This window comes from Salmo trutta, chromosome 16 (assembly GCF_901001165.1).
Source record: "Salmo trutta chromosome 16, fSalTru1.1, whole genome shotgun sequence".
NCBI lineage: Eukaryota > Metazoa > Chordata > Actinopteri > Salmoniformes > Salmonidae > Salmo > Salmo trutta.
In genome coordinates, this window is record NC_042972.1 from 5,422,054 (window position 1) to 5,434,972 (window position 12,919).

Consider the following 12,919-nt stretch of genomic DNA (forward strand, 5'->3'; position numbering starts at 1 on the left):
TAACAGGAGAGGCGCGGCCAAAAGAAAACAAGGATTTGAGACGTTGTATTATCGGCTATGGTTTCTAATAAAATGCATGTTTACAGATCCTGATAATACTATGCACTCATATAGTCTTAAATAAATTCATATTATATCCACAATTATGTTTTTTTTTTAGCCACAATGGGAAATGTGAAGGACGTATTTTATTCCAACGTCTCTTTTTTTTACGTCCCGAGTTGTAGCCGAAATGCATTGTGGTCCAGATCCGCCCAGCCGGACAGGTTTTGAAGTGTTTCTTGTCTTGTCATTCAACGATTTAAAACCCGTTTTACATGTTGTTTTAGTGGTTACGTGTCATATAGACACATGGTCAGTTCGAGCTATTTCTTGACGCTTTGGGAAAGGATTTATTAACTTTTTTTTGAGTGAGTTTTGTTTGCACTTTTGTACTTTGTTGTTGATTTAGCTACCATCCAGCTAGCTAGCCGACTAACGTTAACGATTGTTACCTAGGGAGCTACTTACTGTACGTTAGCTAGGTAGATGTCGGAAGTTTGATTAGATAGAGATTTAGAGTTTATTTATAGTTTTCTTTCTTTTCAAAGAGATCGTTTTGAAGTGCCTGAACTCTCCAGCAAAAATGTTTGACGGTTATTTCATTCGCTGGTTTCATATTTCATTCATTTAGCTATCTTCGATAGCGTCGTGTCTTGGTTAGCTAGCTAACTTAACTATCTAACTTAGGTAGTTAACAAAATAATCTTCCTGTGAGTTAATCACTGTGATTGTTTACTCATATCAGCTGAACATCTTTGTTATCACGGTGTATTTGTCTAGACAGACAGTTAGTTAGCTAATCAGCTAGCTTGCTACTAGGACTGAGGAAGGCAGAACTAACTAACTCCTATAAAGGTGCACGTAGTTAGCTGGCTGGGGTGTATTCAGGAACAATACGTGGTTTCTAGTATGTTGTAAGGTTATTTACATTGTACCATCAAGGGCAATCGCTAAACTAGGGGAGTGAATGAGGGTGACCGCCCATGACACTGTCAACACTTCCTCAACTAGACTGTTATAAATATTAACAACTTTTAAGGGGTAAACCAAAGATTACACATTTTCAGCCACGGTTTAGTCATTACATTTCAATCTAAACAGCAATTGTCTCTGAACACACTTCTTTACAGCTACACCTCTGAATCCAATGTTGCATGTGTATGACTGTTCTTGTACAGTAAAGGATGATTCACTCATGTCACATGTTTTGATTTATTGTATCAAGGCACCACTATAACCTGAATCTCCCAGGACTTGATGCTCACTGCCACCCTGATCTCTCTAACCCATTGATGACCCCATCTCGTACTGGGCCAAGATGAAAGCTCTGATCCTAGTTGGTGGCTATGGGACTAGACTCAGACCTTTAACCCTCAGTGTCCCTAAACCACTAGTAGAGTTTGCCAACAAGCCCATCCTTCTGCATCAAGTTGAAGCCCTGGTCAAGGTTAGTGCCTCTTAAAACGTGTCATTGTGAATATTCATTCATCATTGATGTGTAATCTATTTACTGTAACATTCACATGTATTGTGACTGTACCTACCTACTCCAGTACAGTGTAAATGGCTGTATCTACAGTTGAAGTCGGAAGTTTACATACACTTAGGTTGGAGTCATTAAAGCTAATTTTTCAACCACTCCACAAATTTCTTGTTAACAAACTATAGTTTTGGCAAGTCGGTTAGCTTACTTTGTGCATGACACAAGTCATTTTTCCAACAATTGTTTACAGACAGATTATTTCACTTATCATTCACTGTATCACAATTCCAGTGGGTCAGAAGTTTACATACACTAAGTTGACTGTGCCTTTAAACAGCTTGGAAAATTCCAGAAAATAATGTCATGGCTTTAGAAGCTTCTGATAGACTAATTGACATCATTTGAGTCAATTGGAGGTGTACCTGTGGATGTATTTCAAGGCCTACCTTCAAACTCAGTGCCTCTTTGCTTGACATCATGGGAAAATCAAAAGAAATCAGCCAAGACCTCAGGAAAAAATTGCAGACCTCCACAAGTCTGGTTTATCGTTGGGAGCAATTTCCAAACACCTGAAGGTACCACGTTCATCTGTACAAACAATATTATGCAAGTATAAACACCATGGGACCACGCAGCCGTCATACCACTCAGGAAGGAGATGCGTTCTGTCTCCTAGAGATGAATGTACTTTGGTGCAAAAAGTGCAAATCAATCCCAAAACAACCGCAAAGGACCTTGTGAAGATGCTGGAGGAAGCAGGTACAAAAGTATCTATATCCACAGTAAAATGAGTCTTATATCGACATAACCTGAAAGGCCACTCAGCAAGGAAGAAGTCACTGCTCCAAAACCGCCATAAAACAGCCAGACTACGGTTTACAACTGCACATGGGGACAAAGATTGTACTTTTTGGAGAAATGTCCTCTGGTCTGATGAAACAAATATAGAACTGTTTGGCCTTAATGACCATTGTTATGTTTGAAGGAAAAAGGGGGAGGCTTGCAAGCCAAAGAACACCATCCCAACCGTGAAGGACGGGGGTGGCAGCATCATGTTTGGGGGGTGCTTTGCTGCAGGAGGGACTGGTGCACTACACAAAATAGATGGCATCATGAGGTAGGGAAATTGTGGATATATTGAAGCAACATCTCAAGACATCAGTCAGGATGTTAAAACTTGGTCGCAAATGGGTCTTCCAAATGGACAATGACCTTAAGCATGTTTACAAAGTTGCGGCAAAATGGCTTAAGGGCAACAATGTCAAGTGTGGCGTACAGCAGGTCAGCCATCAGGGGGAGACTCGTTGAGGCCTGGTAACAGACGGAGTATACATCACGAGGCGAAGGCTCCATCTGCTGGACGTGCCAGGTCTCGACAGGCTCTCTAGCCAGGACTAATTGGGGCTGATTGGGAGCTGGTGAGTAATCAAGGGCAGATTGCTCACCAGCTGTGCAAGGCCCATAAAGCTGCAGCACAGAGGAGGAATGGGGGAAGAAAGGACTCCTGTGGTATTGTTGATGGTTGCAGAGGTAAGAAGAGGGAGTTCAGTTTTGTTCCTGACAGGATACAGCCAGACACGGAATACCAGAAGACGTCATCCTGGAGAGGGTCTCATAGGGGAGACCTATCCTTTTCTTTTTGATCTATTATTTAAATAAACACCCTTGAATCTGAGCTAATCCTTCTCTGTCCGTGTCTGATATGGGTAAACGTCTTGACCAAACCCCCTGGTCTGCCACACAAGGTATTGGAGTGGCCATCACAAAGCCCTGACCTCAATCCTATAGAAACAATTTGTGGGCAGAACTGAAAAAGCGTGTGAGAGCAAGGAGGCCAACAAACCTGACTCAGTTACACCAGCTCTGTCAGGAGGAATGGGCCAAAATTCACCCAACTTATTGTGGGAAGCTTGTGGAAGGCTACCCAAAACATTTGACCCAAGTTAAACAATTTAAAGGCAATACACTCAATTACAATTTGGTAGCATGTAAACTTCTGACCCACTGGGAATGTGATGAAATAAATAAAAGCTGAAATAAATCATTCTCTCTACTATTATTCTGACATCTTAAAATAAAGTGGTCATCCTAACTGACCTAAAACAGGGAATTTTTACTAGGATTAAATGTCAGGAATTGTGCAAAACTGAGTTTAAATGTATTTGGCTAAGGTGTGTGTGTGTGTGTGTGTGTGTGTGTAAACTTCCGACTTCAACTACCTACTCCAGTACAGTGTAAATGGCCATACCTACCTACTCCAGTACAGTGTACACAGAGTAGGCCTTCTTATTCCTTGCTGTACACTCGGCATAATGAAACGTTTTGTATCCAGGAAAGTAAAGTGTATGTTGTTTATTTTGTGTCTGACTGTCGACAGGCTGGAGTTAACCATGTGATACTGGCTGTAAGTTACATGTCTGATCTGTTGGAGCGAGAGATGAGGGTTCAGGAAGAGAGGGTAAGGCTTTTTCCTATTGTCAATGTATGTATTGTTTTGTATTTGAGCTTTTTGTCTAAACAAATTACTAAGCACTTGACGCATGACCTGTTTCTGTTTTACAGCTTGGTATTAGAATCTCCCTGTCACATGAGAAGGAACCGCTTGGAACAGGTACGACCTGCTGATCAACTGGGGCGTGTACAGTCATTAGTCTACTCCTACAAGTTGGGGAGAAATCTCACCAGATCATTTGTCGGTGTGCGTAGTACAGGGCCGGTGGCTTGCTGTCGGCGCGGTGCCTTATTTTAATCTTTTTTTGGAGGGGTAGATCAGCTTTAATATTGCAGATAGATTGTAGCTTCCATCAATATAATTGTCTGCCACACTTCCAATCCCCCATACATTTTTTTGCATATATAAATATATACATTTTCATATATATATATATATATATTACTTTCTAACCCTACCTCCCCTAATTGGAGTTAACTAGTGGTTTAGGCTTCTACTTCCTGCTTATACATTTTATGGGCCCAGTCTATTTCACAATAGTTTTATTATTCTTATTTTTTATTTTTTTTACTCCTGTCCTTCCTCTAACCTCAACCTCTCCTATCTATTTCTTTCACAAGAGTTTTGAACCAATAGTGCGTCCATAAAACGTATATGTTTTACATGCGCTATCTTGTTGTTATTACTTGTTCCCAACATTCAGCTCCATTCAACTCCCTCCCATCTATCTCAGAACACCATCCATATTGGATTTCTGTTTGCCATATATTTTTCAACTGTGCTGTGATGTTTCACAAGTTCTGAACCTTTCTATTCTCATAATTTCTACAGATTATAAATTAAAAATAAACCTTTTTTGCTAAAATAATTATTATATTATTGATCAATTGACTTGATTTTTCCGATCATCCAGTAGTGCTATGTGGAGAGGTATCTCCAGGTAAATGTTGCAATTCTGAGCTCCCGAGTGGCGCAGCGGTCTAAGGCACTGCATCTCAGTGCAAGAGTCCCTGGTTCGAATCCAGGCTGTATCACATTCGGCCGTGATTGGGAGTCCCCATAGGGCGGCGCGCAATTGGCCCAGCGTCGTCCGGGGTAGGCCGTCATTGTAAATAAGAATTTGTTCTTAACTGACTTGCCTAGTTAAATAAATATATAAATATGGCCATTTTCAACCCAGCAGCAATAGATCCTTTCATTGGCATAAAAATCAAGATGATTGAATAGAATTGAGCTGTTCACCTCCAGTTTTTGTATGTCCTTTATCCTTATGTACATTTAAAAGTTTAATAGAATTGTTCACCCAGAGCGTGTGTTTTCCTTGTCCCCTCCCCCCCAGCCGGTCCTCTTGCTCTGGCCAGAGAGCTGCTAACGGACAACGATGAGCCATTCTTCGTCCTCAACAGTGACGTAATCTGTGACTTCCCCTTCGAGGACATGTTAAAGTTCCACAAGCACCACGGCAGAGAGGGAACCATTGTGGTGAGTGAAACTGTTAACGTTGGCTCTGTAGCTCCTACACCCTAGATACTCCTGTAGATCTGAGAGGATTGGCTGGGTCCCGTGTGGCTCAGTTGGTAGAGCATGGTGTTTGCAACGCCAGGGTTGTGGGTTCGATTCCCACGAGGGACCAGTACGAGAAAAAAATGTATGAAATATATGCATTCACTACTGTAAGTCGCTCTGGATAAGAGCGTCTGCTAAATGACTAAAATGCAAATGTGAAAAATACCACCCAGCCTATCAGACGGCAAGGTGGAAATACTACCACGTTGCTTATTAACCTATCAGGAGTGTTTAAAGGCAAGGGACCCTTGCTGTAAGAGCAGGCCAATCAACACTGTCAAACTGTTTCAGGGGATCAGCTTGAGCGAGACAAGACCTCTAATGAGTTATTGGTGATGCAAGGTGATTAGACTGCAATGTAGTCACCAATCTCAAACAATTGCTGGTGTCTGTTCCTAGGTGACGAAGGTAGAGGAGCCGTCGAAATATGGCGTGGTGATGTACGAGGCAGAGAGCGGACGCATCCACCGATTCGTGGAGAAACCCCAGGTGTTCGTCTCCAACAAGATCAACGCTGGGATGTACGTCTTCAGTCCATCCATGCTCAAGAGGATCAAGGTTCGTGCAGATGTCAAACCTCTTCATTTATCACATAATATGATTGTTTCAACACAGCTAGTAAACAAACCGTTTCTTTCATGGATCCTATTTTATAAACCTTCAACCGATTTGTTCTGAAAATGTGTCCACTCAATGTAATGTAAACTCACTCACTTTTGTACATCGCCTTGGTCCGTACAATTGACCTTATTTTAGCGCTTCCAGATCAACTATAATGTCAATACCATTGTAAAGCACAATTTCTCCCCTTTCCAATAGAATCAATGACATGTGCTCCACGCTGCCCGTTTCTGCATGATTCAAGAAGGCAATGAGCTCCGTCGGGTCTTTTTAAAAATGGCGGGTGGGGAAGCGAAACTAATGCGTGATAGTGAGGAGGAGAGATGTCATGTGGCAAAACTGCTTTTTCCCACCCGATCTGTCCAACTCGCCTCTAAAGTGTAAATGAAACACTATAAAGAGTTTATATAATGTGTCATTACATACCTATTTGAAGGTTTGCGTCGAATTTGAATCGGGTTTTTAGGGCGGAGCTAAAGTGATCTTCAGAAGTAAACAGCGGCTTTTGAGAGTCATGATGCTTGCAGTGACGACGCAAAAAATGACTAGGTACCCCCCCCCCCTTACCCCCGTCACTGTCCATTTCTTGTTTTTAAACGATGAGAGAAGTGCTACACCTGGTGGAGAGAGATTGTAATATAGAAATAGTTGCTTTATGCGTGCTGTACGTTACGACACGTCATGATATAACGGAAGGGCAGTTTTTTTTTTCAACTTTTCTCCAATACTATAGAGCCATTACCATGTCGATCAACGCTTGAATAGAAACGTAGTTCACACCCCAGATTTTGAAGTCAACACAGTCGCTACAGTCCCATTAGTTTTCCTTGCAGCCTCATTTGAATGTCGCAGTTGCGCACATTTGTATGGAATGGGGTGTGTTTACGATACTGTAAGTCACGTTGGATAAAATGGTGTGCTGAAGTGGATTGTGGCATGTACACTGTGTGTACAAGACATTAGGAACGCCTCGATTCGTTGCGGCATGGACTCTACAAGGTGTCGAAAGCCGTTCCACAGGGATGCTGGCCCATGTTGACTCCAATGCTTCCCACAGTTGTGTCCAGTTGGCTGGATGTCCTTTGGGTGATGGACCGTTCTTGATACACATGGGAGACTGTTTAGCGTAAAGATCCCAGCAGTGTTGCAGTTCGTGAAACACTCAAACCGGTGCGCCTGGCACCTACTACCATATCCTGTTCAAAGGCACTTAAATCTTTTGTTTTGCCCCTTCACCATCGGAATGGCACACATACACAATCCATGTCTCAAGTCTTAAAAATCCTTCTTTGACATCAATACGGGACATCAGTAAGGGACCATAACTATCATCTGGATTCATCTGGTCAGTTTATGTCATGGATAAAGCAGGTGTTTGTTGTTGTTTTTTTTACACTCGGTGTACATTGTATTCTTCTAGCTGAAACCCACCTCTATTGAGAAAGAGATCTTCCCATTCATGGCTGAGGAGAACCATCTCTACGCCATGGAGCTACAAGGGTTCTGGATGGACATTGGTCAGCCTAAGGACTTCCTGACAGGGATGTGTATGTACCTGCAGTCTGTAAGACAACACGCACCTGACAGACTGAAGACTGGGCCTGGGTTCCTGGGTAACGTATTGGTGGTGAGTTAACCAGTCTGACACTGGATCATATATCTCCGTTCAACAAGACAGGCAGATCTGACAGAACGTTGTAGTAGTATGATGGTGTTTAACCATTTAGCTGCCCTCTGATTGGCTTGGTGGTGGTGGCTCCATTTAGCTGCCTTCTGATTGGTTTGGTGGTGGCTCCTCCATTTAGCTGCCCTCTGGTTGGCTTGGTGGTGGCTCCTCCATTTAGCTGCCCTCTGATTGACTTGGGGGTGGTGGCTCCTCCATTTAGCTGCCCTCTGATTGGCTTGGGGGTGGTGGCTCCTCCATTTGGCTGCCCTCTGGTTGGCTTGGTGGTGGCTCCTCCATTTAGCTGCCCTCTGGTTTGCTTGGTGGTGGCTCCTCCATTTAGCTGCCCTCTGGTTGGCTTGGTGGTGGCTCCTCCATTTAGCTGCCCTCTGATTGGCTTGGTGGTGGTGGCTCCTCCATTTAGCTGCCCTCTGATTGGCTTGGTGGTGGTGGCTCCTCCATTTAGCTGCCCTCTGATTGGCTTGGTGGTGGCTCCTCCATTTAGCTGCCCTCTGGTTGGCTTGGTGGTGGCTCCTCCATTTAGCTGCCCTCTGGTTGGCTTGGTGGTGTTTACTCCATTTATCTGCCCTCTGGTTGGCTTGGTGGTGTTTCCTCCATTTAGCTGCCCTCTGGTTGGCTTGGTGGTGGCTCCTCCATTTAGCTGCCCTCTGGTTGGCTTGGTGGTATTTCCTCCATTTAGCTGCCCTCTGGTTGGCTTGGTGGTGTTTCCTCCATTTAGCTGCCCTCTGGTTGGCTTGGTGGTGTTTCCTCCATTTAGCTGCCCTCTGGTTGGCTTGGTGGTGTTTCCTCCATTTAGCTGCCCTCTGGTTGGCTTGGGGGTGGTGGCTCCTCCATTTAGCTGCCCTCTGGTTGGCTTGGGGGTGGTGGCTCCTCCATTTAGCTGCCTTCTGGTTGGCTTGGTGGTGTTTACTCCATTTAGCTGCCCTCTGGTTGGCTTGGTGGTGGCTCCTCCATTTAGCTGCCCTCTGATTGGCTTGGTGGTGTTTCTGGACTAAGCCACAAAATATAGACAATTCACTGGTGTAGGATTTTAGTCCATTCCATCAATTACTGTATAAATAAGTTACACGTGTTATGTCCCTGCAGTTACAGACACATCCCACCAGAGGGAGCCTCGTCAGAAGATCTGATATAAACAGGCCTCATTGTCGTCGGTGTGCTGATCGAGGATCAGTTTAGCCTTTAGATCCATAATGAATACAATTATATGGACAGGATGGACCTGATCCTAGATCAGCTTTATGAATACATGCCATATTCTAACCTAATAATATGGACAGGATGGACCTGATCCAAGATCAGCTTTATGAATACATGCCATATTCTAACCTAATAATATGGACAGGATGGACCTGATCCAAGATCAGCTTTAGGAATACATGCCATATTCTAACCTAATAATATGGACAGGATGGACCTGATCCTAGATCAGCTTTATGAATACATGCCATATTCTAACCTGTCATTGCTCTGTGTTCTGGTCCAGGACCCTACTGCCCAGATAGGGGAGAACTGCACCATCGGGCCCAACGTGACCATCGGGGCTGGGGTGGTGCTGGAGGACGGGGTCAGGATAAAAAGGTGTACGGTACTGAAGGGGTCAAGGGTCAGATCACACTCTTGGCTCGAGTCCTGCATCGTAGGGTGGAGCTCCTCCGTAGGACAGTGGGTGAGTAGAGAGGAGAGAGACACACACACACACACAGTGGTTGGTTAGAGCCTGTTGAATATAGTTATATCTGTGTAATAATACCACAGAGATATTATTTGAAGAGGAGTAGACGGCTGTTTACTCCTTCATTAACTAGACTCAATCTTCACGCACACACGCGTGGTTTCCCCAAGCAACACGCTCACTCACACAGTCACTCCCACGCTCTAGACTATACTCAGCTTACTGTGACACATTTTGTGACATCTGCTGATGTAAAAAAAAAAAGACCTTGATGAGTAAATGTGTCACTTAGAAATGTTCTTGTTTTTGAAAGAAAAGCAAATATTTTTGTCCATTTAAAATAACAACAAATTGATCAGAAATAAAGTGTAGGCATTGTTAATGTTGTAAATTACTTTTGTAGCTGTTGTTGTTATTTTAAATGGACAAAAATATTAGCTTTTCTTTCAAAAACAAGGACATTTCTAAGTGACCCCAAACTTTTGAACGGTAGTGTATATTAATAGAATAGCTGTGATATGGAATGTGTTATTTTTGTGGGGGTGGTGGAGGACACTGTTAACTGCTCCATTAACATGACTCCGCTGATGGAAACGCACCCTGCCTGAGTAACATGGAGGTGTGACATCACAAATACTTGGTGTGCTTGATTCAGTTGGTCTGGTACACAGGATATGACACAACGGAATTATCCCAAAAATCTGCAGACTCCCAAGTCATACTTCAATATATTTCACATAAACACAGTATGGCTGCGTTTACACAGGCAGTCCAATTCTGATCTTTTTGTCCAATCGTTTGTATAAGAGCTGAATCTGGGCGGGCCTGTATAAATGCAGTCTGTGTGACTCAGGTCTGTTTGATCTAGAAGCAAAATATCCAGTGAAACTGAAGATATTTGTTGGGTTTCTCCCTGTCGTGATCGTATCTGTCCCTGACTGTGTGCTCTTTTCCCTCAATGAAAGTATTTCACATAATGTCCCGTGTGTGACCGAGGTCTGTGAGCAATCATTAGTCCCAAACGCCAAGCCAAAATCATCAAACGCACATCAGATCAAACATTTCAAATAACGTTTTTGAATAAATGTCTGCATTTCACATGTTTACAGTATGTGTCCTAGGGCTTTTATCTAACTCTTTAACTCTCTGTCTCTCGCTCTCTGTCTCTGTCTCTGTCTCTCTGTCTCTCTGTCTCTCTGTCTCTCTGTCTCTCTGTCTCTCTGTCTCTCTCAGGTGCGTATGGAGAACGTGACAGTCCTCGGGGAGGATGTTATTGTGAACGATGAGCTCTACCTCAACGGAGCCAACGTGCTTCCTCACAAGTCCATCACCGACTCAGTGCCTGAACCACGCATCATCATGTAGTTCTACAACAGACAGGCCACCTGGGCTTTATTAGAACCGGGCCTCAAGCTCTTCAAGGGTTCTAGTAGTACTGGGTACCGGTCCGATTCTGCTAACATTCCACTCCTTCTCCTCTGTCATATGCTCTATGTTTTTAGCACGGAGGAGTGGAATGAAGGCAGACTCAGACTGGTACCCAGGCTAGGGTCTGGGTAGTGGGGGCTAACATTTTAAACCAAGGACAACTAGCTAACTATGGCCTGGTCTAGAATCAATTCCTAGCTCCTCCACCATAGACTCTTAAATAGATCTGAATCAATTCCTAGCTCCTCCACCATAGACTCTTAAATAGATGTGAATCGATTCCTAGCTCCTCCACCATAGACTCTTAAATAGATGTGAATCGATTCCTAGCTCCTCCACCATAGACTCTTAAATAGATGTGAATCGATTCCTAGCTCTTCCACCATAGACTCTGAAGTAGATCTGAATCAGTTGGTTAGTGGAGGTACATGCAGTATGATAGTAGCATCACCTTGCCTTCTGGTGGGTTAGGGGGTGTTTTTAAACACTTCTCTTTTGCAAAATACCTTTTTGTTTTTCAATGAGGCAAACCTGTATAAATAAAGGATCCATATCTGCCATATTGCTGACCCACCCTGATTCAAACCTCTTATATTTACACTAGGGGTTGTCTGGCTGGTTGGGGTTGAGTCTGGGTTGGGTTGATTCTGGTCTGGCTGTTTTAGGGGTTGAGTCTGGTCTGGGTTGGGTTGATTCTGGGATGGCTACCTGCCGATATGGTGGTAGAAATGGATAGACAGTCAGTGTCTGAAATGGCACCCTATTCCCTATACAATGGTGTAATTCTGACCAGGGCCTTAAGGGCCCAATTCCCTATTTACTACACTACATTTGACTGGGGGCTCTGGTTGACAGTAGTGCACTAAATAAGGAATATGGTGCCATTTGGGATGTTTATGCTCTGATGCCAACTTCTTCTGCTGCCAGTCTACTGACTCTACTGTTGGTTTGATTAGGATCGTCATCGATCAATAGAATATAATAATACTTTTTTGTTTTGATCTTAAGGATTCTGGTTAAGCTGATCGTTTAGACCCAACAGTGTCTGTGAAATTGTCCCCCTTTTGTGAGCCGTTCCATTTTAATTTCCTAATCAAAGGATACTCGTAAAAGTCCTTCTTCGCATCCTGTCTCCTGCTTTGTTTCTGACATATTGAGAAGGAAAGGATGTGAGGAATCAAGGAAGCACTTTTGACATTCATTCAAAGCCTAAACATATTATTGCTTGTCTTTTTTAAGAGGAATTGTTTTGTCAGTGACTGATCCGATTTGTATTTCCCCCCCCCAAGACCACTAGAGTACTGAGATATAGATTTAAACGTCCAGATTGTAAAATATACATCTTTCTCTTCTAAAGGTGAGCAGTAGGTTTGAATATTCCCATTAACTTTCCCCAAATTTGCCGGTTTTTCCAGAAATCCTTGTTTGGAATATTCCTGGAATTACAAGGGAATAGCCAGGAAATCCAGCCAGGATTTTGAAGAAAACTCAGGGGAATTTTGCAACTAGTTTGATGTAAAGATCGTTCTTCAATGTCTCCCTTGTCTAACCGATTTGTGATGTGTCAATCACCATGGAAGCTATCAGTGGACCTGTCAATCAATCAAACAGTAACTACTGATGTCCAAATGAAGTGAACTCCTTTTAATGAAGTAGTTTTATCATATTAATATAATTAATTAATTGAACAACTTGTTTTTTTGTTTTTTTTTCCCCCTCATTTTTCTTTCACACAATTGTCTAATGTATGTAATATTGTTTTGAGATTTATTGATGAACAATATCAATAAAAATGAGAAGCGTTTCTCAAAGACATCTCTACCTTGCCTACTTTACGGCTGACGTATCTCTGGTTACTTTTCTGTGTGAATGGGTCATTAATGAGACTTGCGACAGCAATCAATAACTGAAAATTGATTCTACCATTATTCGAAAAGCATGAGAACACTTTTGGCCAGCTGAAGCAAG

At 43.0% G+C, this 12,919-nt stretch overlaps 1 protein-coding gene across 1 annotated transcript; it reads left to right on the top strand.

Moving 5' to 3' along the window:
- Nucleotides 1-229: 229 nt before the first annotated feature.
- Nucleotides 230-12,770, top strand: gmppb (GDP-mannose pyrophosphorylase B). Its single transcript, XM_029692855.1, has 9 exons — nt 230-410; nt 1,268-1,489; nt 3,903-3,983; nt 4,088-4,136; nt 5,317-5,459; nt 5,943-6,101; nt 7,585-7,791; nt 9,335-9,517; nt 10,757-12,770. The coding sequence occupies exons 2-9, from the start codon at nt 1,361-1,363 to the stop codon at nt 10,886-10,888; spliced, it is 1,083 nt and encodes a 360-aa protein (XP_029548715.1). The 5' UTR covers nt 230-410; nt 1,268-1,360; the 3' UTR covers nt 10,889-12,770.
- The last annotated feature ends 149 nt before the right edge of the window (nt 12,771-12,919 follow it).